Raw genomic sequence first — 26,390 nt, 5'->3', positions numbered from 1 at the left:
TATATCTATCTATCTATCAAAGTTGTGGTCTTCATCCTCACTTGGACACTTGGGGCAAATACAGGAAATATGTCATATGAGTAGTCAAGTGGTCAAATGCAAAGACTGCAAGTGTGGGTATTTGGACAAGGGTTAACATATCCGTCTATACCTAAACAGAAATTAACCATGGATTTACTGTAGTAAAAGTAACTTCTTTTTTTTGTGTGTGTGTATTGATTATCATTTGTATAACCACAGCTGTACTACACATAACATGATTAAACTATGGTTAGCGTAGCAAAGCCATGGTTAATTTGTGGTTTCCATGGTTTAACTATAACACCATGTTTTTTTTTTTTTTTGGTTCTATTTGTAGTAAAGTATAATGAATAAAAGGTTTTCTGTGGACATACAGCATATACAGAGGAAACAAATAGAGACAATGAGAGTGGATACAAGGGAGCGACAATGTGATTGAGCGTGTGTGTGTGTGTGTGTGTGTGTGTGAGAGAGAGAGAGAGAGAGAGAGAGAGAGAGAGAGAGCGTAAATAAAGCTCTCAGCATCTCACGTTCAGATGTTCGAGCGTGTTTGGCAGTCCTCACATCACTGTTTACTCTTACTGGAGTAATTCTCAGTCGACTAGCGAAGCTCCGGAGGATGTTATAAGGGTCTTCAGGCTTTAACAGGTGGCGGGTGGAGGGTTTGAGTCGCGGGCAGCATGAGTGCGGATTGCGCGGAATATTACAACGCGGATAACGTGTTTGTCAGCGGCTTCACGTGCCCCAAGTCAGACAGCGACGCGCACGCGATCTTCTGCTGCGGGTTCAATGACGTCAAATACTGCTGTGACGATCCCAACAGCTTTTTCCCATACGAGTATGGATATATGTGGTGGCTCAGGTACGACATCGATATTTTGTGTATTTTTTGTCACGAATCCATAATTTAAAATAATTTGGCTATTCTACTGTATATGGCAAGCTGTTGTTTTCGCCAAAATACTATTGCTACAGTATTGTCATAAATTATATAAATGACAGTTTCCAAAAAGTTTACACTTTTTGAAGGAGTAATGATATTTTGTGAAACTGGTTATCATGGTAGGCTACATTTTTTTATAATAATTGTTTACAAAACACCCCTTACGAAAATTAACCATGATTTTATTATAGTAAAAGTGTAGTAACCACGTTTTTGGTGCATTGATTACCACTTGTATAACCTATAAATGCCATGGTTAAATTAGTGTAGCAAGACCATGGCTAATTTGTGGTTAGCATGGTTTAACTATAGTAACCATGTTTTTTTTTTCCGTTTTATTTGTAGTAAAATGGTTAATTTTCATAAGGGACTTTATTGTCTTATTGTATCTTTAACAAAACAACAACTATTGTTTTCTCAAAATGTGTTCATTTTTCATTTCCAAAATTGAAGTTTGCTCACCCTAATGCAGGTCATTCAGAACTTTAACTAGTTTAATTATTTTGTTGAACATGCTTTTTTTTATGTTAATACACTGTGTTTGTATCGTAGCTACATATCTTAGTCTGAGGTTCTTACAGTATTACCTTTTGCTATATACGTAATATATTCTGCAAAACATCTTTTGAGAAAAGGAAAGAAAAAATGCAGTTTTTCCCAAAGCTAAACAAAGCAAAAAAACAAACAGATTTTCACAAGGCAAACATTGTTTTAAATTCAAACCTGTTCACAAATGAAACACTGAGGGGGGTTAGAAAAAGCAGTAAAACATAGATGAAAGATTATGTGCTCAATGTGCTTCATTGGAAATCCAAAATGGTCTGAATGTGTTTTTGTGAGGAATGTGACTTGCTATTGAAGGAAATATTCTAGGTGATACTAGGCCAAATGTTCTGCTTTGCAATAATAATGAACACAGATATTCTGTTACTCAGAGCCAGTTAAAGGTGCTGTATGTAAAGGTAATTGTACTAAAGCAAATAAATATACCATGTTTGCAGATATTAGAAAACATGTTAAGTTCACTTTTTTTCTCTGAAAACTAATTTGAGATGTGTGTTTCGTGTCTGAATGTTTGTTTCTGTTGATCTATATCAACACTGTGGGTTGCCAGTTGGTGAAAAACAGCATATTGTCAAATATGTCATATTGTCATATTGTATATTATCGTCAAATTGTTTTGTTGGGCATTTTGATATCAACATGGTACACATGTAAACTGTTTAATTTGTTCTCTTTTTCTGTCTCTGCTCTTCAGTTTGGGAGCTCTGGTTGGTTTGTCTATAGCTGCAGTGGTGCTGTTAGCCTTCATCATCACTATTTGTGTGCTTTGCTACCTGTTCATCGCCACTAAACCTCGAGGGCTGGACAACGGACTGCCTTTACGAGCACCAGGTATGAAAACACCTTCAACCAAAGAACAATTTCTAAATATGAAAACATCTTGAGAGGAGGATAGAACTTAAATCTCATGCTACAGCCTATTTGATAACAGTGTAGTTTATTTGCTTAAACTGACATTTAGAATTTTAGTAGCAGTATTAATCTTAATGAAATTAATCTTTATGCATCAACTGCTTCTTCTTATCAACTTAGCTTAGTTCTGTCAGACTATGGATTGTGTGTTCAGTGAAGAAATGGAATCCTCCAAATGACTGTCAATGAATCAATTATATTCAGGTGCATAAATGAATCAGCAAACTCATGGAAAATACAGCCAGACACATTCATCTGTCTCATGCAATTGACAGAAATAAAGTGAATAAATAGTTGAATATGGAAGAAATAATCATGTTGTTTGTGCATCTACTCTGCAAATAAATAGATAAATAGACATTAAAGTTTTGAGAAATGACTTTATGATGTCATAATGAAAAATGATTTTCCCCAGAATGCCATGACTGAGCAATCAGAATCAGTTATACTAGAGATATACTGTAAGTTTAATTTATGCCTGTTGTTAGCATTCATGAAAACTTATATTAGCAAGATTTAGGCTCTTTTCCCCCAGCTGTTTTCTAAACTACTAGTACATTTGTATCATCAGTGTTAGTACCACCCTGAGTGCTAGTAGTAGCTAGGTAACAACTTGCCAAAAATGGAAAGTGTGGTTTGCGTCACTTTCGGGTTGTTGCTGACCCTTCGGTTGCACTTCAAAAAACATAAAACACACTTACATGCTTCTGTTTTGGATGCATTGGAAGAGAAATGCAAATGTTTGTTGAATACAGATTCTACAGAGACAAAGAATGATGCTTGTGCATCAAATTGTGTGTTCAATAGTGGTTAATTTATGCAAAATTAGAATAGCTTCTTTTCAGTCTTTATCGCAAAGATCATAATTTCAAGCCAAAAACATTAAAAAAAATGTCTTAATTTGCCTTTCCTCGAATTAGGGCAGTAAAAATGAGTAAATCTCAGCCAAAAGTCGTATATTCATAAAGTGATGCCATTAAATGTTGAATACACTGGAAAAAAAAAAGAATATTTGTTTAATAATATATAATATAATATAATATTTAATGCATTTTTTGCTTTGTTTCCAGTTCAAGCATCTAAACATCCTTAAGTCAAGGTATAATTTACTTGATAAGGAAAATCAAGAAATTAAGTCTTGTTTTCAGATAAATTGAACAAAATTAAGTGAGTTTATGCCTGAAACATGAACGAATATCTGTTAGTGGGGTATAAAAAATGCTTTCCCTTTGAATCACGTTTTCTGACCCAATTTGCAGATATTTGTTCTTGCTTTAAAGGGGTCATGACATGGATTTTTTTTTATTATTTTAATATGTTCTTTGAGGTTTACTTGTAATGTTAATTAAGTTTTTTACACAAAAAAAAAAAAAAACGAATAAATATGTGAAAAAAATAAAAAAATTCAACACTCATTGTGAACTTCTCTCAGAAACAGTTATTTTTAAGGGGCAGGTCCTTTAAAGTGTAATGAAACACTAAAACACATTTTTTGAGATGCTAACATACTGTATATGAACAGGTTACACATCAGTAAAAACAACTTTAGCACTCATTATGTTTATTATTAAGGTAAAATTATTATTATTATTATTATTATTGTATGTATATATATATATATATATATTTTTTTTTTTTTTTTTTTTTTTTTTTTAGCAATTTCGTTCTTCCGGTTCAAAAAGCAAAGTTGAGCCTATATGCGTTAATCTGGAGTGGTGATTGGCTGCCGTGGCTGGAGAGTACACATCTACGTCATCAGTTTTCCGAGCTTTTCTCATTATTATTCATGAGAATGAACTCTTATGATCCAATTACTGCGGCGTATTATGCATGAGGTCGTCTTGGAGAATTCATTTCTGTAAACATGACCATAACAATATTTAATATGACAACACGTGGAGCATGCATGAGAGAGAGGTTTCTGTTAATAACACTCGCTGCACGGATTATAGTTCATATCCGGCTGATACAGCAGCAGTAGTCTCGCATAGATAGACCTTCAGACTGACGGCTGAAGGTCTGGGAACTTTGTCCGCTTTGAATGGCCAAGGCCCGCCCAAGAGGCCATATGACTGACAGATAATGCAACCAATCACATTTCGTTTTATGGCGTGGAAATGTCGCCACAATAACAGACGAGTGTGTAAAACTCTCTGACATATTTTAAAGATTCTATGCCGCAAACTTTAAATTTTTCACATACTTTTGTAATTCAGTGTTTAGTTGATCCTGACAAGCGCTCGTCGTCAGTTGTTAACACAACGGCTTTCTTCTTTCATGAGGGGGTTTGGCGCCATGGCATTTTTGTTTCCAGGCAGAACGTTAAAGAACGCAATACACACGTCTCCTAGAAATCCTGTTTAATCTAACCAATCCGATGATGACTTCAAAACTCCTGAAGTGTTTTCAGATAAGTGTGCCATATGCATCAGACGTTTAGCCAATGTTCTGTGGGCGTGACGTCTGAGGCTGAGACTACAGCGGCAGCTGCGGCTCGTCAGATCATGAACACAATGACATGACAGATTATTGTGATACATAGCAAATGACACAGACCGAAAATTCAAAGAAGATTTTTTAACGAAATACTGTAGTGTTTATTATAAATAATTTATCTGTGCACTTCAATATTTTTTTTTAATTCATGTGCCTTTGTAATCTTTAATCAAAAATGTTAACCTCCCCACCCCTCAAAACGACTCATCTTCTCTTCCGGTCACAAGCTATGGCACAAGGGCGGAGCTAGTGACGTAAGGGGTAAACGCTGGGATAAACGACAGGGGAAAAGCTGCTGATGCTTCACTTTATAGAAATCAGTGCATTGACCAGTGCTGACGTGAACCATGGGGGAGTACACTACCCTTAAAATTTTAAATTGATATTAGGATATTACTACAATATTACTCTTCGGACATCGCAAACTATCTTTTTTTAATGAATATGACTTAACCTGATGGAGGATATGTCATGAGTCCGGGCCCTGCGGTTCTCTCTCTCACCACCAGAGGTCGCCATCTCCATTCCCCAAACTCCATACCCCTGTCATGTATTACACCCTCAGCTGTTCTCCATTGTCACAGACTATATATTCTCCTCTCACTCACCACTCTGCCTGGCTTAACAATTGTAGCTCCTGTTTAATGTTGTGGATACATGCACTGTGTTGCCATATGATGTATCCCATTCCTGAACCTGTTTTGTTTTGCCTTGTTGGCCTTTATGTTTATTAAAGAGTAATCTTACCTGCATTTGGACCCAGACCTTGTTTTTTCCACGGTGCTCCTTATTGCGCCATGACAGAATAAGCCAGTAAACATGGCTCCAGCAGGGAAACACTTCAACATCCGTCAGAGAGACCAGAGTATTGAGGAGTACGCCAGGAACTTCTTTGGAGTGGCTCATCGGTCGGCGAAGGAGAAGACCTGCCTCATGGTCATCTTCTGGGGAGGCCTGGCCGAGCCCTTCAAATCCCAAAGCGGCGTGGTCTGCTCGCGGTCTTCCCGAGGCAGCGGTGCCCACTCACGGTCCTCCTGAGGCAGCGGTGTCCGCACACAAGGCTCCCGAGGCGGCGGCGTCCGCGTCCGCTCATGATCTTCCCGAGGCGGCGGTGCCCGCTCACGATCCTCCCGAGGCGGCGGTGTCCGCACACAAGGATTCTAAAGCGGCGGTGTCTGCTCACAAAGCTCCCGAGGAGGCGGTGTCCGCACACAAGGCTCTCAAGGTGGCGGTGTCCTCTCACGATCCTCCCGAGGCTGCGGTGCCTGCTCACGGTCCTCCCGAGGTGGCGGTGCTCGCTCACGATCCTCCTGAGGCGGCGGTTCTCGCTCACGGTCCTCCCGAGGCGGTGGTGTCCGCTCACAAAGCTCCCGAGGTTGTGGTTTCCACTTATGGTCCTCCCGAGGCAGCGGTGCTCGCTCACAATCCTCCCGAGGTGGCGGTGTCCGCTCACAGTTCCCCCTAGGCGGCGGTGTCCGCTCACAGTTCCCACAGGTGACCGTGTCCGCTGAGGTTCCCTCTGAGGGCGAGGGGCTCGTTTCAGGCCTCCCCGAAGTGGTGGAGCCCGACACTGCTTATTCCAAGGTGGCAGAGCCTGATACAATTGCAGCTCCACTCGCACCGCAGTGGTAGCCGCTGGTTCTGCCCTGGGACCCTATCCTGCCAGCTCTGTCTCAGTCCCCAGGTCCCCCTCCAGCAGCACGGACCGGGTCTCCATCCCTCCCACTGTTCCGCCCCCGTCCCAAGTGCCATCCCCCTGGTCGGGCACTTGGGAATGTCTGGAAGCCGTTTCTTAAAGGGGGGGGGGGGGGGGGGGAGTTCTGTCATGAGTCCGGGCCCTGCGGTTCTCTCTCTCACCACCAGAGCTTGCCATCTCCCGTCCTCCCGGACTCCATTCCATACACCTGTCACTTATTACACCCTCAGCTGTTCCCCGTTGTCACAGACTATATATTCTCTTCTCACTCAGCACTCATCCTGGCTTATCAATTGTAGTTGATGTTTAATGTTGTGGATTCATTCACTGTGTTGCCATCTGATGTATCCCGTTCCTGAACCTGTTTTATTTTGCCTTGTTGGCATTTTTGTTTATTAGAGTAGTTTTACCTGCATTTGGACCCAGACCTTGTTTTTTCCATGGTGCTTACTTATTGCGCCGTGACAGAATGCGCTCCGTCATTCAGGCAATCTCCCACATATCCTCACAACTAACTGCAAACTGCCATTCAGATCTGCCTCCATTTTGTTAGTAACGACCCAAATTCCAACGATCCAATCAATTCTCGAAGGACGAAATCAAGTCCCGCCCTCTCATTTCAGATGCTGTTTCACTCGGATAGACATCGCAGTAGAGAAAAAAAGAAAATCGCTACTTCCGCTTCATGCCGACTTTAAGGCTTCTCTCAGGAATAGCCACTGTTATGATTGGCTAACGTCATTGCATAGGAAACAGTATCAATGCCCCCTCACTATTGCATGTTTTGAGTGTTTTGACAACATAATCCAAATAAAAGAGTTATTTCCAGACAAAGCATTATGAAATAATTTGCTTACAATGTGATGCAGCTGCAGTCAGATCTAGTACCGCTTCATCTTTCAACAGATATTTGTTTGTGAACTCTCCATGACACTGCCTCGATCAATCCTCTGGTACAATCCGGGATGCCATTAAAAATAAACTATCCACTTGTCCACTTTTCTCAACCTTCTGATATCTGGACAAAGATGTGAAAAAGTGAACGCGCATCTGTATACTGTATCCAGTGTAGACAAGATAGCGGTAGTGATTGTAATTTCTATTTGCTTTTGGCTTGACACAATACTTGCATTCAGGTGTGATCAAGCCGTTTGCGGCTGACCGTCAGTGGGCGGGGCCTATGTTGAGAAGAAGAGTATCCGTCACTCTGGAGGCAGTGTTAATGCAAACGACTGGTAATAGGTGACTTCACCTTGCACCATTCGATCCAAAATGAGACGGTTTTGGAGCTTGATTAAATAAACACTTTGTTTATAATGAGAATGCCCGCTATGAAACTTGCAGGACATTTTAATGGTACAAAGGTACAAAGATGTCATGACCCATTAATCATAAACTTACTTCAAACTTTAATTGGTTTCAGAAAAGGTCTTAAAGTCTTAAATTTAACTTTATAAAACTCTGCAATGATGTAGCTCTGATGTGGTTCATTGGGTCAAGAAATAAACCAAACTCTGCCATCAAACAGGTTTTTGTCCACATCAGTGGCTTTAAAGATGCACAAAGAGCAAACGTCCTGAGCTCTTTTCACTTGGATCTGAAGGACAATATGTTTTCATATATGGAAATGTTCCATGTTCTGTTAATGCTTTTACAATGTTTGAAAATCATAAGAAACATATTGAAGCTTACCTGTTGACACAACAGTTTGATAGCTTGTTTTATAAGAGAAAGGTTTTCATACATCAGACACCAGTCAGTTCAGAGTAAGTTTGAAGCAAAGCTATTGATGTGAATCAAGGCTTGATGGCTCATGTAGGATGTGCTTGATTCAATGTTAGAGTCGTTTTATTAAAGATAGCAACAATAACCAGACCAATGGCAATTAAGCATTAAAAATGGTGGTTTTATAGATCTGTCAACAGCCTTTTGTCTGTCAGTGAGCCAGATTCACGGTGTGTGTTTTCACTACTGTGTGTGTGCACTTGGATGGATTAAATGCAGAGCACAAATTTCCGAGTATGGGTCACCATACTTGGCCACACGTCACTTCACTTTAACTTTTCACTTTCACTTTCACATTCACTTTCTTCACCAAAGTTGTTTCAGAGGAGAAAGTTACTCCATTTGGATTTTAACATTTTTTAATGTTATTCAGTGCCTTCTACACTTTGTAGTTTGTAGTATAATTAGTAGTTGTGTGGGATGAAAGTACAATGTGAAAAAGACAAAAACAATTAACCACAAATTTGCTAAAAATCCTATTTCTGTAATGATGCAAGTTTTAGTATGCGAGATTTAAATAATCTCTCTCTCTCTCTCTCTCTGTCTTTATAAATTGATTGATTGATTGATTGATTGATTGATTGATTGATTGATTGATTGATTGATTGATTGATTGATTGATTGATTGATTGATTGATTGATTGATTGATTGATTGATTGGATGATGTAGCATGCACTGATGCTGTATTTGTCCAGGTCATATTTCCAAAATCGAATGAAAAGATTAATAATTTCTTTGCATAAAAATGATTAGTTGTTGTTGTTTGTTTGTTTTGCATTGTTACATTCATAACAATTAACCCTCAGGTTGTTTTCCGGTCATTTGGACCTGGAGAAAAAGAAGGAAATACAAATAATAATAATAATAATAATAAGTAATTAAAATAAATAAACACATACATACATTTAATTTTTTCCAGTCAAAAAAATGGGCCCATGAAAAATAGCTTATTTCTAAAATAACATTATTTGTGGATAGTTTTGTCAATAATCACTGAAAACCGATAATCACTGCATAATCTTAGATCAGTGCGCCTATGATCAATCAGTTCCAAAATAAAATACAAAGCTTGTGCTAATTGAAAGAAAACAAGGTGATAAAAAGATTGAATCCAATATTTGGTTATAATATAGCATTGGGCATTTTAAAAGGACATTTTTGACCAGGAACAGAAAATTATGATAAAGGATTTTCAGTATAAGGGTTAACTATCATAACCCTTATACTGTCATAACTTACATTAAGAACATCAACTACATTATATAGTACATAACAGATCAAATTTAGTTCTGAATAATTAAGTTTTATATATTTGCTCCACTTGCCTCTTAAGTGCTTTCAAGGACCTCTTGGCTTCATCACTCTGTCTCCTCTCCACCAGTAAGCTGGTGTGTGGTGGGCGTTCTGCATCGCATCATCCAGGTGGATGCTGCACACTGGTGGTGGACGAGGAGACACCACCCCTCACAATGTAGAGCGCTTTGAGTGCTTAGAAAAGCAGAAAAGCGCTATATAAATGTAATGAATTATTATTATTATTATTTGTGCTATGTTATGAAAATAATGTCACAAAAAAAAAAAATATATATATATATATATATATATATATATATATATATATAATACAAATTCTTAATGGTCCAAAAACCAGGCTTCATGTTCATAATGCATATTTTTTTCTTCTGATCTTGAAGTTAAATGTGACCCATCTTATCCTCACACAAAGGTAAAGAGCTCAGAATTCACGCACTTAATGCAGTTCTATATAAACAATTTGCACACTTCATTGGTAAAAGGGTCAAGATTTGAGAGAGAAATTTAAACGATTTGGAGACAGAGAGGTTTAATGAGACATTTAGATCACATTCAGCTTTTGTGTTAAGCGGTAATGTTTTCTTAAGATCCTGAGTAAGGAAGAAAAATTTATTTATACGGCACAATTAAAAACAGGCAAGCTGAACAAAAATAAGATTGCAACACAATAAAATGCACTGAAGGGTCATAATTGCTCCTGTTAACTCATTAACACATGCTCGAGAACGTTTCGCTACTCTGTTCAAATTAAGTGATGACTACTAAAAATTATAAGAGTGAGAGATAATGAGAGATATCATTTTATTTTTTAGTTTATTTATTTATTTATTTATTTAGGCATCGAGACATCTAATTAAGCATTTCAGTTTAGTTCCCCCCAACATTATCATTACTGTAATGCTAAAAATAATGATGTATTAAAATGTTAAAAACAGTATGGCAGTATGTGTGTGTTGTACTGACTTGAATTTTAATTAGTATTAATTGAAATCAGTTATATACTGAGATACTGCTAAACATGAACCTAAAGAGACTCTATATCTGCTGTAATGAGAAACAGTAAGGCAAATCGTCAAGGCAAGATTATTTATATAGCACGTCATATGCCTAAAAAAAAACCACATAAGTAAAAAAAAAAATACAATACAAACAAGGGAAAAAAAGAAAATGAATAAGAAAAATAAGCATCTGGAAAATGTGCTTAATTGTCATAAAAATAATGCAAAACATCTAAATGATACATAGAATAGTATAGACATTATAATGCCAACCAGGGTAACTTCACTGTTTGTTGCTAAACATCTCAATTTTGGTCTCATCTTGAGAATACAAGCAAATTTTGCAATTAGTTGGCAAAATGTATTTGCTAATGTTTGTACTTTGATGACAGCAAAGACTTTCTAACAAATTTGTGAATAGCTTGTTGGCATGACCTTTACTAGTCATAATACTTTAATAGTTTTATGGATCCAGAGATGCATAACCTGCAGTTGGCGAACTGTGACAAAGTAGATAAAGGGAAGAACAAAGTTTTGGATCCCAAACAATCATATTCAGTGTGTTTCAAATGTACTTCATCTACAAACCCAATTCCAAAAAAGTTGGGACACTGTACAAATTGTGAATAAAAACAGAATGCAATGATGTGGAAGTTTCAAATTTCAATATTTTATTCAGAATACAACATAGATGACATATCAAATGTTTAAACTGAGAAAATGTATCATTTTAAGGGAAAAATAAGTTTATTTTAAATTTCATGGCATCAACACATCTCAAAAAAGTTGGGACAAGGCCATGTTTACCACTGTGTGGCATCCCCTCTTCTTTTTATAACAGTCTGCAAACGTCTGGGGACTGAGGAGACAAGTTGCTCAAGTTTAGGAATAGGAATGTTGTCCCATTCTTGTCTAATACAGGCTTCTAGTTGCTCAACTGTCTTAGGTCTTCTTTGTTGCATCTTCCTCTTTATGATGTGCCAAATGTTTTCTATGGGTGAAAGATCTGGACTGCAGGCTGGCCATTTCAGTACCCGGATCCTCCTTCTACGCAGCCATGATGTTGTAATTGATGCAGTATGTCGTCTGGCATTGTCATGTTGGAAAATGCAAGGTCTTCCCTGAAAGAGACAACGTCTGGATGGGAGCATATGTTGTTCTAGAACAGGGGTCTTCAACTAAACTGGCTTGAGGTCCAGTAATGAACCCTCCCCACCAGCCGAGGTCCGGACAATTCTAAAAAAACAGGGGTCTTTCAGTCCCCCGCGCGCATGCAGCGCACCGCTCTTTGCTCTCATCACTGCACGCACGACTGCACCCAAATGGCTCTAGAGCTGACCTTGATGTGCTTAATATAAATTTTATTTATTAAATTAGCGTTTGGTATTTATTTATTTCATTATGTCAAAAGCCTTCACTACAAAAGCTGCGCCGGTTGAAATAGAAGCACCCCGTCAGGTTTAAATCTTAACCTTCTGTTTTGGCTGTAGACGGGTCCGTATGGGACAGCTTTTGGGTCCGGATCAGAACCGCGGTCCGCCTGTTAGTGACCTATGTTCTAGAACTTGGATATACCTTTCAGCATTGATGGTGCCTTTCCAGATGTGTAAGCTGCCCATGCCACACGCACTCATGCAACCCCATACCATCAGAGATGCAGGCTTTTGAACTGAGCGCTGATAACAACTTGGGTTGTCCTTGTCCTCTTTAGTCCGGATGACATGGCGTCCCAATTTTCCAAAAAGAACTTCAAATTTTGATTCGTCTGACCACAGAACAGTTTTCCACTTTGCCACAGTCCATTTTAAATAAGCCTTGGCCCAGAGAAAACGCCTGCGCTTCTGGATCATGTTTAGATATGGCTTCTTTTTTGACCTATAGAGTTTTAGCCGGCAACGGCGAATGGCACGGTGGATTGTGTTCACCGACAATGTTTTCTGGAAGTATTCCTGAGCCCATGTTGTGATTTTCATTACAGTAACATTCCTGTATGTGATGCAGTGCCATCTAAGGGCCCAAAGATCACGGGCATCCAGTATGGTTTTCCGGCCTTGACCCTTACGCACAGAGATTGTTCCAGATTCTCTGAATCTTTGGATGATATTATGCACTGTAGATGATGATAACTTCAAACTCTTTGCAATTTTTCTCTGAGAAACTCCTTTCTGATATTGCTTCACTATTTTTCGCCGCAGCATTGGGGGAATTGGTGATCCTCTTGCCATCTTGACTTCTGAGAGACACTGCTACTCTGAGAGGCTCTTTTTATACCCAATCACGTTGCCAATTGACCTAATAAGTTGCAAATTGGTCCTCCAGCTTTTCCTTATATGTACATTTAACTTTTCCGGCCTCTTATTGATACCTGTCCCAACTTTTTTGGAATGTGTAGCTCTCATGAAATCCAAAATGAGCCAATATTTGGCATGACATTTCAAAATGTCTCACTTTTAACATTTGATATGTTATCTATATTCTATTGTGAATAAAATATAAGTTTAGGAGATTTGTAAATTATTGCAATTCCTTTTTTATTCGTAATTTGTACAGTGTCCCAACTTTTTTGGAATCGGGTTTGTACTTTTGAGCATGTTTTGTATAAATCATCAGTGTACTACTGGCAGTTCCTAAGTCTGCATGTATCTATGCGTGTCTTTCGTTCATGCAACAGCTGCTTGCTAATAACTGAAAAGAATCTCTTCTGATGCAAATAGAGAAATAAGATGAATAGCTCACTGAATACAATTTATTGTCTTTTATTTTTTTTTATTTTTTTTTTTGGAGTCAAACGAGATGTGTCTCAAATATTGGGAACTGCAAAGAGTTGGTTTACCTAATTAAGCTGACATTTAAGTTCACATAAATTAGAGAGATGTGGCAAAACAAAAATACGTTTCCCTTGTGCTGAATCACAAAGGGATCAATATATTTGACCTGTTTATCTGTGTAAGTGAGAGTGCTTACATTGATTGCTAAGGCAAAAATCAGTGATCAGACCTTTTTAGACTGTTTTTTCCAGGTGGACAATAAAATCTTGTATTATAGAGGCTTTATGATGACTTAATGTACTTTATTTTGACTTAAACCAATAACAAACCATACTAGTTTAGAAATCCTAACCTCAACCCAAACTCTTATTGACCACCAATAAGAAACCATATAAAATGTTGGAAATCCTAAATCTACACACAAACTTTAGATTGAGTGCCGAATCTGATAAAATGTTCTCTTGTGCGGGCAGAATTGTTAAACTTTAGTTTGCTCATAATTACATTAATTATTATAGATTAAAGTTTATGCTGCGTTATTTGGATGTGTGCAATTTTAACAAAAAATTTTTTTTTTTTTTAATTAGACCATATTTTGCCAAATGTGTTTCTAAAATAGTACCTTGGTTGGTTTACGCTTGTCATGGATCAATAAATGTTAAACTAAAACCGCCAGTAGGTATCAGTATCAGTGGAAACAGGCAGAGACAATGGTAGCTTTAGCAACATTAGCCTTACAAAGCTCTTTTAGAAAGGCAATTTGGAAAACAAAATATGACTTATGTTCGCTGGTGCATCCCAAAACACAACACTTGTAATGCCTCTTTGGCATGACATTGTATATCTCCCATAGCTACAGCAAAAACACACTGTCGGACTGCTGCTTCTCACTTAGGGCTGTATCTATGCTAATAGGGCAGAGATCGTCACAAATGGGCGGGACTTTTTCCCTATACTCTAAAAATGCTGGGTTAAAAAATAACCCAACCTTAACCCAGCTACTATGGGACAGAACACGTGCTGGGTTGTTTTGACCCAAGTGCTGGGTTTAACCATTTGACCCATAATGCTGGGTTGTATATTTGACCCAACCAGTGGGTCAGGTTAACTGTGCTGCTGGGTTAAACATTACCTAAACATTGGGTTATTTGTTGTCTCGTTGCCTTGCTACCTTGATATTTACCAATATTACCAATAATAATAAATAACAATCACAAAGAAATGTAAAATTATTTATTTTTCTGTAATACACTTAACACAAAAATGCAACTGTAAATATCAATTTAATGAGTTTTCACATTTCTTTTAAAAACTTTTTTTGAATGGGTGCTACTGTTACACGTTACATCCAGCCCCTACAGACACAAATAAAACAATGTTTTTTGTAGATCAATTTCTTTTTTAACACAAAACTGTGTAAACTATATACTGTAGATTCCTATTCTTTGTCAACATAGCAGCATCATAACACTATAAAATTGATTATTGCCACATGAGAATCAGTCCAAACATTGTGCAATTAAAACTAACCCAGATAGCAGACGGATGTGGGCCACTTCAGGCATTGATGCGGCACTGGTGGCCTTCTTATGGCCCGCACCAAATGTGTCTGAGCCTGAAGTGGCCCACATGTAAAATGGCAAATATGGCCCAAAAAATGTAAATCACATCTGGGCCATTTTAGGCAAAGATGCGGCACTCATGACAATGTGTAATCTGAATCTGAGCCTAAAGTGGCCCATATGATAGATAATAAACATGGCCCGAATATGACAAACCAAATGTGGGCCACCTATGGCAAAAACGTGGCACAATTGACAATGACTAATCTGGATGTAAACCAAATATGGCCCACATATGTTTCAGCAAATGTGGCCCAATTATCTTAAAACATATCTGGGCCAGGTTGGGCAAAGATATGGCACAGTGGCACTGGCTCATCTGGATGTGAGCCAAAAGTGGCCCACATATAATCCTGAAAATGTGGCCCAGTTATCTCAAAACATATCTGGGCCCGGTTTGGCAAAGATATGGCACAGTGGCACTGGCTCACCTCGATGTGAGCCAAAAGTGGCCCACATATAATCCTGAAAATGTGGCCCAGTTATCTTATAACATATCTGGGCCAGGTTTGGCAAAGATATGGCTCAGTGAATACTGGCTCATCTGGATGTGAGCCAAAAGTGGCCCACATATAATGTCGCAAATGTGGCCCAGTTATCTTAAAACATATCTTTGCCAGGTTTGGCAAATATATGGCACAGTGGCACTGGCTCATCTGGATGTGAGCCAAAAGTGGCCCACATATAATGTTGCAAATGTGGCCCAGTTATCTTATAACACATCTGGGCCAGGTTTGGCAAAGATATGGCACAGTGACCACTGGCTCATCTGGATGTGAGCCAAAAGTGGCCCACATATAATGTTGCTAATGTGGCCCAGTTATCTTATAACACATCTGGGACAGGTTTGGCAAATATATGGCTCAGTGACCACTGGCTCATCTGGATGTGAGCCAAAAATGGCCCACATATAATGTTGAAAATGTGGCCCAGTTATCTTAAAACACATCTGGGCCAGGTTTGGCAAAGATATGGCTCAGTGACCACTGGCTCATCTGGATGTGAGCCAAAAGTGGCCCACATATAATGTTGCAAATGTGGCCCAGTTATCTTATAACACATCTGGGCCAGGTTTGGCAAAGATATGGCTCAGTGACCACTGGCTCACCTGGATGTGAGCCAAAAGTGGCCCACATATAATGTTGCAAATGTGGCCCAGTTATCTTATAACACATCTGGGCCAGGTTTGGCAAAGATATGGCTGAGTGACCACTGGCTCATCAGGATGTGAACCAAAAGTGGCCCACATATAATGTTGAAAATGTGGCCCAATTATCTTATAACACATCTGGGCCAGGTTTGGCAAATATATGGCTGAGTGACCACTGGCCCATCAGGATGTGAGCCAAAAGTGGCCCACATATAATATTGAAAATGTGGCCCAGTTATCTTATAACACATCTGGGCCAGGTTTGGCAAATATATGGCTGAGTGACCACTGGCCCATCAGGATGTGAGCCAAAAGTGGCCCACATATAATATTGAAAATGTGGCCCAGTTATCTTATAACACATCTGGGCCAGGTTTGGCAAATATATGGCTCAGTGACCACTGGCTCATCTGGATGTGAGCCAAAAGTGGCCCACATTTAATGTTGCTAATGTGGCCCAGTTATCTTATAACACATCTGGGACAGGTTTGGCAAATATATGGCTCAGTGACCCCTGGCTCATCTGGATGTGAGCCAAAAATGGCCCACATATAATGTTGCAAATGTGGCCCAGTTATCTTATAACACATCTGGGCCAGGTTTGGCAAAGATATGGCTCAGTGACCACTGGCTCACCTGGATGTGAGCCAAAAGTGGCCCACATATAATGTTGCAAATGTGGCCCAGTTATCTTATAACACATCTGGGCCAGGTTTGGCAAATATATGGCTGAGTGACCACTGGCCCATCAGGATGTGAGCCAAAAGTGGGCCACATATAATATTGAAAATGTGGCCCAGTTATCTTATAACACATCTGAGCCAGGTTTGGCAAATATATGGCTCAGTGACCACTGGCTCATCTGGATGTGAGCCAAAAGTGGCCCACATATAATGTTGCTAATGTGGCCCAGTTATCTTAAAACACATCTGGGCCAGGTTTGGCAAAGATATGGCTCAGTGACCACTGGCTCATCTGGATGTGAGCCAAAAGTGGCCCACATATAATGTTGCAAATGTGGCCCAGTTATCTTATAACACATCTGGGTCAGGTTTGGCAAATATATGGCTCAGTGACCACTGGCTCACCTGGATGTGAGCCAAAAGTGGCCCACATATAATGTTGAAAATGTGGCCCAGTTATCTTATAACACATCTGGGCCAGGTTTGGCAAAGATATGGCTCGGTGACCACTGGCTCACCTGGATGTGAGCCAAAAGTGGCCCACATATAATGTTACAGATGTGGCCCAGTTATCTTATAACACATCTGGGCCAGGTTTGGCAAAGATATGGCTCGGTGACCACTGGCTCACCTGGATGTGAGCCAAAAGTGGCCCACCCCACATATAATGTTGCAGATGTGGCCCAGTTATCTTATAACACATCTGGGCCAGGTTTGGCAAAGATATGGCTCAGTGACCACTGGCTCATCTGGATGTGAGCCAAAAGTGGCCCACATATAATGTTGCAAATTTGGCCCAGTTATCTCAAAACATATCTGGGCCAGGTTTGGCAAAGATATGGCTGAGCGACCACTGGCTCATCAGGATGTGAGCCAAAAGTGGCCCACATATAATATTGAAAATGTGTCCCAGTTATCTTAAAACACATCTGGGCCAGGTTTGGCAAAGATATGGCTCAGTGGCCACTGGCTCATCTGGATGTGAGCCAAAAGTGGCCCACATATAATGTTGCAAATTTGGCCCAGTTATCTCAAAACATATCTGGGCCAGGTTTGGCAAAGATATGGCTGAGTGACCACTGGCTTATCAGGATGTGAGCCAAAAGTGGCCCACATATAATTTGGAAATGTGGCCCAGTTATCTTATAACACATCTGGGCCAGGTTTGGCAAAGTTATGGCTAAGTGACCACTGGCTCATCTGGATGTGAGCCAAAAGTGGCCCACATATAATATTGAAAATGTGGCCCACTTATCTTATAACACATCTGGGCCAGGTTTGGCAAAGATATTGTGGGGAAGTCGTGGCCTAATGGTTAGAGAGTCGGACTTGTAATCCGAAGGTTGCGGGTTCGAGTCTCCGGCCGGCAGGAATTGTAGGTGGGGGGAGTGAATGTCCAGCGCTCTCTCCACCCTCAATACCACGACTGAGGTGCCCTTGAGCAAGGCACCGAACCCCCAACTGCTCCCCGGGCGCTGCAGCATAAAATGGCTGCCCACTGCTCCGGGTGTATGTTCACGGTGTGTGTGTTCACTGCTGTGTGTGTGCACGTTGGATGGGTTAAATGCAGAGCACGAATTCCGAGTATGAGTATGGGTCACCATACTTGGCTGAATGTCACTTCATATGGCTGAGTGACCACTGGCTCATCTGGATGTGAGCCAAAAGTGGCCCACATATAATGTTGCAAGTGTCGCCCAGTTATCTTATAACACATCTGGGCCAGGTTTGGCAAAGATATGGCTAAGTGACCACTGGCTCATCTGGATGTGAGCCAAAAGTGGCCCACATATAATATTGAAAATGTGGCCCAGTTATCTTATAACACATCTGGGCCAGGTTTGGCAAAGATATGGCTGAGTGACCACTGGCTCATCTGGATGTGAGCCAAAAGTGGCCCACATATAACGCTGTAAAAAGGCACAGTTATCTCAGAATGTATTTGGGCCAGTTTTGGCAAAGATATGCTACAGTGGCACTGCCTCAGGTGTGAGCCGAAAGTGCCACCCATATGGCATGGCAAATATGGTCCATATAATTCATAATAATTTGGGCCACATTTGGAAAATATACGGCACAGTCAGCATTGGCTAATCAGGGTGTAAGTCTAACTTGGCCCACATTCGAAATATGCCCCCCAAAAATGTAAACCTACGTGGTAAGTCCATTTCTGGCTTAGATGCAACACTTCTGACAATGGCTAATTTAGCTTAAAAAGGACAGACTTTGAAACTGCCTTGAATTTTTTTTTAACAACATTTAACAATATTTTTTGGTATAGATGCAGCAGGCACTTAGGCTGTGTGTCGTGTCCACCAATGCGGTTTTTTTTCACGCGACTGGTGTGTTTATTCAATTGTTTTCAATGGGAGTGCCGCGTTTTTAAAACGCCATGCATTTTTATGGCTATAAAGCGCTGAACACTCAGCGTTTTTTATAGATCGGCGAGAGTTAAAGAATGTTAAACTTTGGTTAAAACGCTCATCACTGTCACTTTCTACCAGACCGTCCAATCACAATGGAGGAGGGGCGGGAAAAATACCACACCGACCAACTGTCACAACATTCTTTCTGTACAACATCAAATAGCAGAGTAGATGGAAAAATTATATTTCTGGTTTCCGAACATACGTGTCTATACCATATGACATCCGTACTATACAAACATTATTAGTATTATACAAATTATCAGCGAAATCAGTTACAAGTAAACTGTGCTACGGATATTCTGTATAGCAACAAAGCGTCTCAAAAAAAAAAAAAAAAAAACAACAACAAAAACGCTGCACTGCCAAAACACTTTCAATCGCCCACAGCTAGGCGTTTTCAGTAGATTGCCTAGCATTTTCGGCTGGCTAAAAACGCTTTGGTGGACATGTCCTTAGGCTGGATGTGAGGCTACATGTACTTACATCTATAACATATATGCTATTGCTGACATATGTTTTGTAGGTAGAGTGTCTCGAAAAGTTCAAGTGTCTAAGTTCAAACTTATGAAGAGTTTTTTATGGTTTTGGGATGTGCAAGAAGATACTTTAGTTGCTGTTTGTGCAAAGCTTGGGGCACAATGATTTTGCCAAGTACTGTATCAACATATTTTTGTTGATCTTGGAACATCATTCCTGTCCATAAAAATAGTCCTAACCCTAACCCTACAATCAGAGGGAAATGATAATAACACTGATCTAGAAGCATGGTTGAAAGCCTAAACTTGGCATAACTTCAAACTTCAATTCTAATTGGTCGATATGAATGCTGTTCCAGGATCAATAAAGATGTTGAGCCAGGAACATGTTGTAGCCTACTCGGTGAAACCTTGCTTATCTTGCTAGCAGTGTCATATAGGCCTAACTTCTAAAGCAGACACGGATAAACTTCCAATGAGGCCTCAAGATGAGTTAAAATTATGACTAATTAGTCAATCAAGATATTTCTTATTATTTGGCTATTTTTATAACAAATGTACTGGATTTGTTGTGGAGAATAGGACTATAAGGAGACATTGAAGTCAAAAAGGTTGTGATTCACTGTTCCTATGTGTCTCAAGTGACCCCACAAAGGGTAATATTTGAAACCCCCTTAAAATATTCAAATATTTAAAAATAATCCAATTAAAATATTCAAATATTGAAAATATATAAAAAATGAAATAAACATATTTTAAATAAATAAATAAACATTTAATTTTATTACATTCAGGGTTCTCAAGTTTTATCAAAATCTTGATGCGGTTAGGGGAGGAGCCCTAATGGAGCCCCAATTTTACCCATTGTTCATAATTAACCAGCACAAATTGAAATTATAACAATTGGTAAATCTGATAAATGACAGAGCAATTCATCACATTAAAAATACTCTTTAATGTTATATTTCAAAAGGACAAATATACACAAATTACAAAAATATAACAAATTGCTCAAGAGTACACACTCCATCTTATGAAATGTGTTTTGTGTTGTAAGTGTTTGTTGCACATTTTGATGCCTTGATAACAGGGGTAGGGGGCTCCCAGACATTTCCACTGTCATAATGGATGACAGTGTTCCGTCCAGAGCCAACCTGTTTCTAGTTTTGGTTTTGTTCAAACCTATCTCCATCAGGACGTGTGTTCGCGCGATGTTGTTGGTTGCCTAGTAACGAACGTACAGTGGCCGAGAATGTTCCGTCAACTTTGTTCGCGCATCTATGTTGCCTATACGTGCTGGCAGCAGGAAACTTCACTTTGGCTGTATCCGAAATCGCCCCCGGTTGGCATTGCCAAATACACAGCGTGTGAACTGGTTGAATTGCGTGTGTCTCACGCCCACATTTCTGGCTTAATATAATTTACATTTATACAACTGTCATTTTTAGGCTATAAATAATCTTTCTTAAAGATAAAAAAATATATAATTTTAATTGACATTATAATTGATGAAATACGATTAAATGAACGACAAAGCTCTTGTGAGAAAATATTATTATTTTGATAATTAACTTTTTCAGCCCCCTGCATTCATGAAAAAATTGTCAAATTTTTTTGCTTCAGCTTACTTATTTATTAGAGATACGATCTCTATTTTGTTAATAACAAAATATTTACTGCATTTGAAGTTGTCTTTGAAAAAAAAAATCAAACTGATTCGGCCCTTTAAATTTAAACAGCCGTAAGGCGCGAAAAAGGCGCTCGAAACCAAAAGGTCAGAGGATTGTCAGTTGGAGGGAGGACGAATACTGCAAACAAACAATCAAGGTAAGATCGATACATTTATATTTTCTTAGCGATTGCTTCGTTATATCCATGTTGTATGAGTTAATGGAATAACTTCTAATTTCGAAGTAACATTATTTTGGCAGTTTATAGCTCTAAGCTAGATCTATTATGGTTATCGAATGCGAAATGAACAAGTATCGATTGAACGGCGCGCCAATACATTTAGATTTGCTCATGTTGCTCCGATCTTGCCAACCTTCAGTCAGTTCTGCACGGTGAAAGTATTTAACTCTTGTCTTATTTTGGCACAACAATGAAAAATGTATATATAATAGCCTATAGTGTAATTTTTCATTCATGTTTATACATTGGGCATACAGTAATACTGCAGTAACTGCACTAGTTTTATTACTTTGTGACAGCATTTTTCGTTAACTAGCAATAATGCACAAATTAGATGATTACAAAGTAACAATAGCCTAATAGATATTATTGAGCAAGTTGGTTCAGGTATTATTACTCTATGTATTTCACATTTTTAGTATACCCTAGTAATTTTAAAATTAGTTTGCCTGCTTTTTTTTTTTTTTTTTTTTTCATTTAATGTTTTGAGTCAGGATGTTTTTCACCTTAATAACACATATCAATGTGATTTGCTACAGAAAACTGCTGGTGGAAATAAAATGCTACAGTTTAGAGTTCACTGTCACCATTAAGGTAAGCTGCTGATACATTTCATGTGGTACAAAATAAAAAAGTATCAAGGAATATTTTTTTTGTTTTGTTCGTTTATATAAGCTACAATTTAAAAGTGTAATTTAAAGTGTAAAACTTAAAACTTTAAAGTGTAATTATTATTTTTAAACAGTTCTTATAAATACATACAGTATGTAATTCCATCCAAAAAAATTTTTGAGGTGACTCAATCATGATCATGAGGTGACTAAAGATTCCCAGTTCCCAGCCATATTATACAATGATTTATTGCTTGTCTTTGTTGAATAATACAGAAGATAAAGAGCTTAAACAACTAGTATATTAAATCGCATTATTAGTAAAAAAAAAAAAAAAGTAAAAAAAATTAATTTTTAAATAAAAAACACATTTAGATTATTTTCCAAAATCGTTCGACTAACATTATTACTTGTTCGGCCTCAAACTCTGACCATGATGACATTGTGTCACTACTAAAAGAGATTGAATCTGATCTTAGATTTGTTAGTCTACCTCTACTCCGTGTGTTTCTCTGCACAGACCCTGTGCACCCAGAATGCGATCTTCCCAGATGTCCTTCATCTCCACCCGAAACCGCTTCGCCCCCCTCCGCGAGACGGAACGCGATGCTGTGATCGTCGGAGGCTCCATCGTCCGGCACGTCCGTGCTACGTCAGCTGAAGGTAGAGCGCACACTCACTGTTTCCCCGGTGCTCGTGTTCTCAATGTTTCTGCGAATGTTTACCCGCGATCCTGAAGGGCAACGAGAACATCGGTGCTGTCGTGCTGCACGCGGGGGCAAACGACATCAAGCTGCGGCAGATGGAGACACTGAAGAGGGACTACAGGAGCCTGATCGAGACGGTACGCAGCACATCGCCCGCGGCGACGATCATCGTGTTAGGACTGCTTCCCACGTATCGACAAGGAAACGAAAGGTTCAGTAGACTGTTTGCTTTAAACGAATGGTTATTGTCATGGTATAAAGAACAGAAACTGCTCTTTGTTAATAATTGGAATCTTTTCTGGGAGCGTCCTAGGCTTTTTCGTGCTGATGGCCTGCACCCCAGCAGAGTCGGAGCGGAACTCCTGTCGGACAACATCTCCAGGACGCTACGCTCCATCTGACTAGTAAGCCAATTCTCAAATAACTGCCATGATGACTTTTGTTCTACCCACTTAAAAGATAGAAGTACTTGCGTTGTCCAATCTATACAGACTGTGTCTGTTCCCCGAATAGCGAGGTCTAAATATAAATTTAATGCAGGATCTAGAAAAAATCTGACCGTTATTAAACCAGAAAAACGCAAAATAAACGAACAAAAACTATTTTTAAAGCTTGGGCTCCTAAATATTAGATCACTCGCACCCAAAGCAGTTATTGTAAATGAAATGATCACAGATAATCATTTTGATGTACTCTGCCTGACTCGATAAAACAAAAACAACAAGCAGCCGAAAATGAATAGTGGAATAAAGTCGTTATTTTTGTTTGTTTTTTTGCGCACAAAAAGTATTCTCGTCACTTGATAAACTTATGGTTGAACTAACATGAACAAACAGTGAATGACTGTAACATTAAAAAAGCTTAATAAATAATGCAGTTCATGTTAGTTAATACTAGTTAATACATTAATTAATGTTAACAATTAAGGCCTTAGAGTTACCAAACTGTTTAATGCACTGGTAGTTCCAGTCCATTTTTTCCCCATTCAGTATTAATGTGCTATTGCTATTAAAACACTATTGTAAAATCAGCATTCAACAGTGTACTTTGTTTTTGTGTGTATCCAATAAAGGCTTGCAAGATTGCCATGATGACGCAGATGGGCCCAGCCAAGGTGGTCAAATTCTTTAATTTTGGATGGCTCCATTTGCCAATGTCTTCTAGTGTGTTTACTTCTGCGTTGTCTGTTTTTTTTTGGATGACCAACTGGAAACATGTTTTGTTTTGTTTTTTGTTTAGTTCTAAGATGCTTTATATGCACATATTTTGTGTTTTTATTATTATTGCTATTTTTTTTTTTTTAGATTGCTTTCCAGTTTTGAAAATGGAAACTTGCACTTGGTTGTTCTTTGACAATATTAATAAATAATGCAAATGTTTTCAGAAACGTGTTTAAATCATCTGTTGTAACTTCTCTTAACATAAAAAGGGGGCATTTTTAAATTTCTCTTTAGTTTATATCTCTTAGTGTCAATGATATGGCACAGCATGCACACACAAAAACACACAGTTATGGTTTATTTATGTAATTCTTGGCTAACATGTGGCTGAACAACTGGCCTACATGTGGAGCAGATCTGGCAAACAGGAGTGCATTGCAAAAGTGCCACCATTCCATGCTGCATGAGGAATGTTGGGAAAGACCAGGGTTTGTATAAAAATCAACTGTGGCCAGGTGTGGTTTATTTGGTTTGTTGTTGGGTTACATGTGGCATTGCTATGGCTTAATTGTGGCCCAAATCTGGCAAACAGGAGTGGACTGCCTTAAGTGCCATAATGTTCATCTGGCCCACATACCGCGTGGAATGATGGCACTTGGGCGGTCCGCTCCTGTTTGCCAGATTTGGGCCACAATTAGGCCAAAGCAATGCCGCATGTCAGCCATAAACAAAACAAATGAAGCAGAACTGGCCCACATCTGGCCCAGACACCAAAATTGCTGTGGCCCAGATCCGGCCCACACTTTACGTTTTCATCTGGCCCACATACCGCGTGGAATGATGGCACTTGGGCGGTCCGCTCCTGTTTGCCAGATTTGGACCACAATTAAGCCATAGCAATGCCGCATGTCAGCCGTAAACAAAACAAATGAAGCAGAACTGGCCCACATCTGGCCCAGACACCAAAATTGCTGTGGCCCAGATCTGGCCCACACTTGACATTTTCATCTGGCCCACATACCGCGTGGAATGATGGCACTTGGGCGGTCCGCTCCTGTTTGCCAGATTTGGGCCACAATTAGGCCAAAGCAATGCCGCATGTCAGCCATAAACAAAACAAATGAAGCAGAACTGGCCCACATCTGGCCCAGACACCAAAATTGCTGTGGCCCAGATCCGGCCCACACTTCACATTTTCATCTGGCCCACATACCGCGTGGAATGATGGCACTTGGGCGGTCCGCTCCTGTTTGCCAGATTTGGGCCACAATTAAGCCATAGCAATGCCGCATGTCAGCCGTAAACAAAACAAATGAAGCAGAACTGGCCCACATCTGGCCCAGACACCAAAATTGCTGTGGCCCAGATCTGGCCCACACTTGACGTTTTCATCTGGCCCACATACCGCGTGGAATGATGGCACTTGGTCCGCTCCTGATTGCCAGATTTGGGCCACAATTAAGCCATAGCAATGCCGCATGTCAGCCGTAAACAAAACAAATGTAGCAGAACTGGCCCACATCTGGCCCAGACACCAAAATTGCTGTGGCCCAGATCCGGCCCACACTTGACACTTTCATCTGGCCCACATACCGCGTGGAATGATGGCACTTGGGCGGTCCGCTCCTGTTTGCCAGATTTGGGCCACAATTAAGCCATAGCAAAGCCGCATGTCAGCCATAAAAAAAAAAAACAAATGAAGCAGAACTGGCCCACATCTGGCCCAGACACCAAAATTGCTGTGGCCCAGATCCGGCCCACACTTGGCCAGTTCTGCTACATTTGTTTTGTTTACGGCTGACATGCGGCATTGCTATGGCTTAATTGTGGCCCAAATCTGGCAAACAGGAGCGGACCGCCCAAGTGCCATCATTCCACGCGGTATGTGGGCCAGATGAAAACGTCAAGTGTGGGTTGGATCTGGGCCACACCAATTTTGGTGTCTGGGCCAGATGTGGGCCAGTTCTGCTTCATTTGTTTTTTTTTACGGCTGACATGCGGCATTGCTATGGCTTAATTGTGGCCCAAATCTGGCGAACAGGAGCGGACCGCCCAAGTGCCATCATTCCACGCGGTATGTGGGCCAGATGAAAGTGTCAAGTGTGGGCCGGATCTGGGCCACAGCAATTTTGGTGTCTGGGCC

At 39.7% G+C, this 26,390-nt stretch overlaps 2 protein-coding genes across 2 annotated transcripts in view; both read left to right on the top strand.

The window, feature by feature from the left end:
• Window positions 1–466: 466 nt before the first annotated feature.
• LOC306860178 (protein shisa-like-2A) overlaps window positions 467–26,390 on the top strand; it is a 42,379-nt gene continuing 16,455 nt past the window's right edge. The window contains exons 1-2 of the mRNA XM_079401742.1: window positions 467–883; window positions 2,223–2,359. Of these exons, the coding sequence (XP_079257868.1) occupies window positions 702–883; window positions 2,223–2,359 (319 nt within the window). The 5' untranslated portion in view covers window positions 467–701. The remainder of the gene's footprint in view (window positions 884–2,222; window positions 2,360–26,390) is intronic.
• On the top strand, window positions 21,653–24,469 carry LOC306860179 (uncharacterized protein). The gene is made up of 4 exons (XM_079401743.1): window positions 21,653–21,685; window positions 22,901–23,043; window positions 23,120–23,491; window positions 24,160–24,469. The coding sequence occupies exons 2-3, from the start codon at window positions 22,917–22,919 to the stop codon at window positions 23,305–23,307; spliced, it is 315 nt and encodes a 104-aa protein (XP_079257869.1). The 5' UTR covers window positions 21,653–21,685; window positions 22,901–22,916; the 3' UTR covers window positions 23,308–23,491; window positions 24,160–24,469.

This window comes from Barbus barbus (genome assembly GCF_936440315.1).
Source record: "Barbus barbus genome assembly, chromosome: 41".
Lineage (NCBI taxonomy): Eukaryota > Metazoa > Chordata > Actinopteri > Cypriniformes > Cyprinidae > Barbus > Barbus barbus.
The sequence above is the reverse complement of the archived record's forward strand: the minus strand, read 5'-3'. Positions and strand labels throughout refer to the sequence as shown.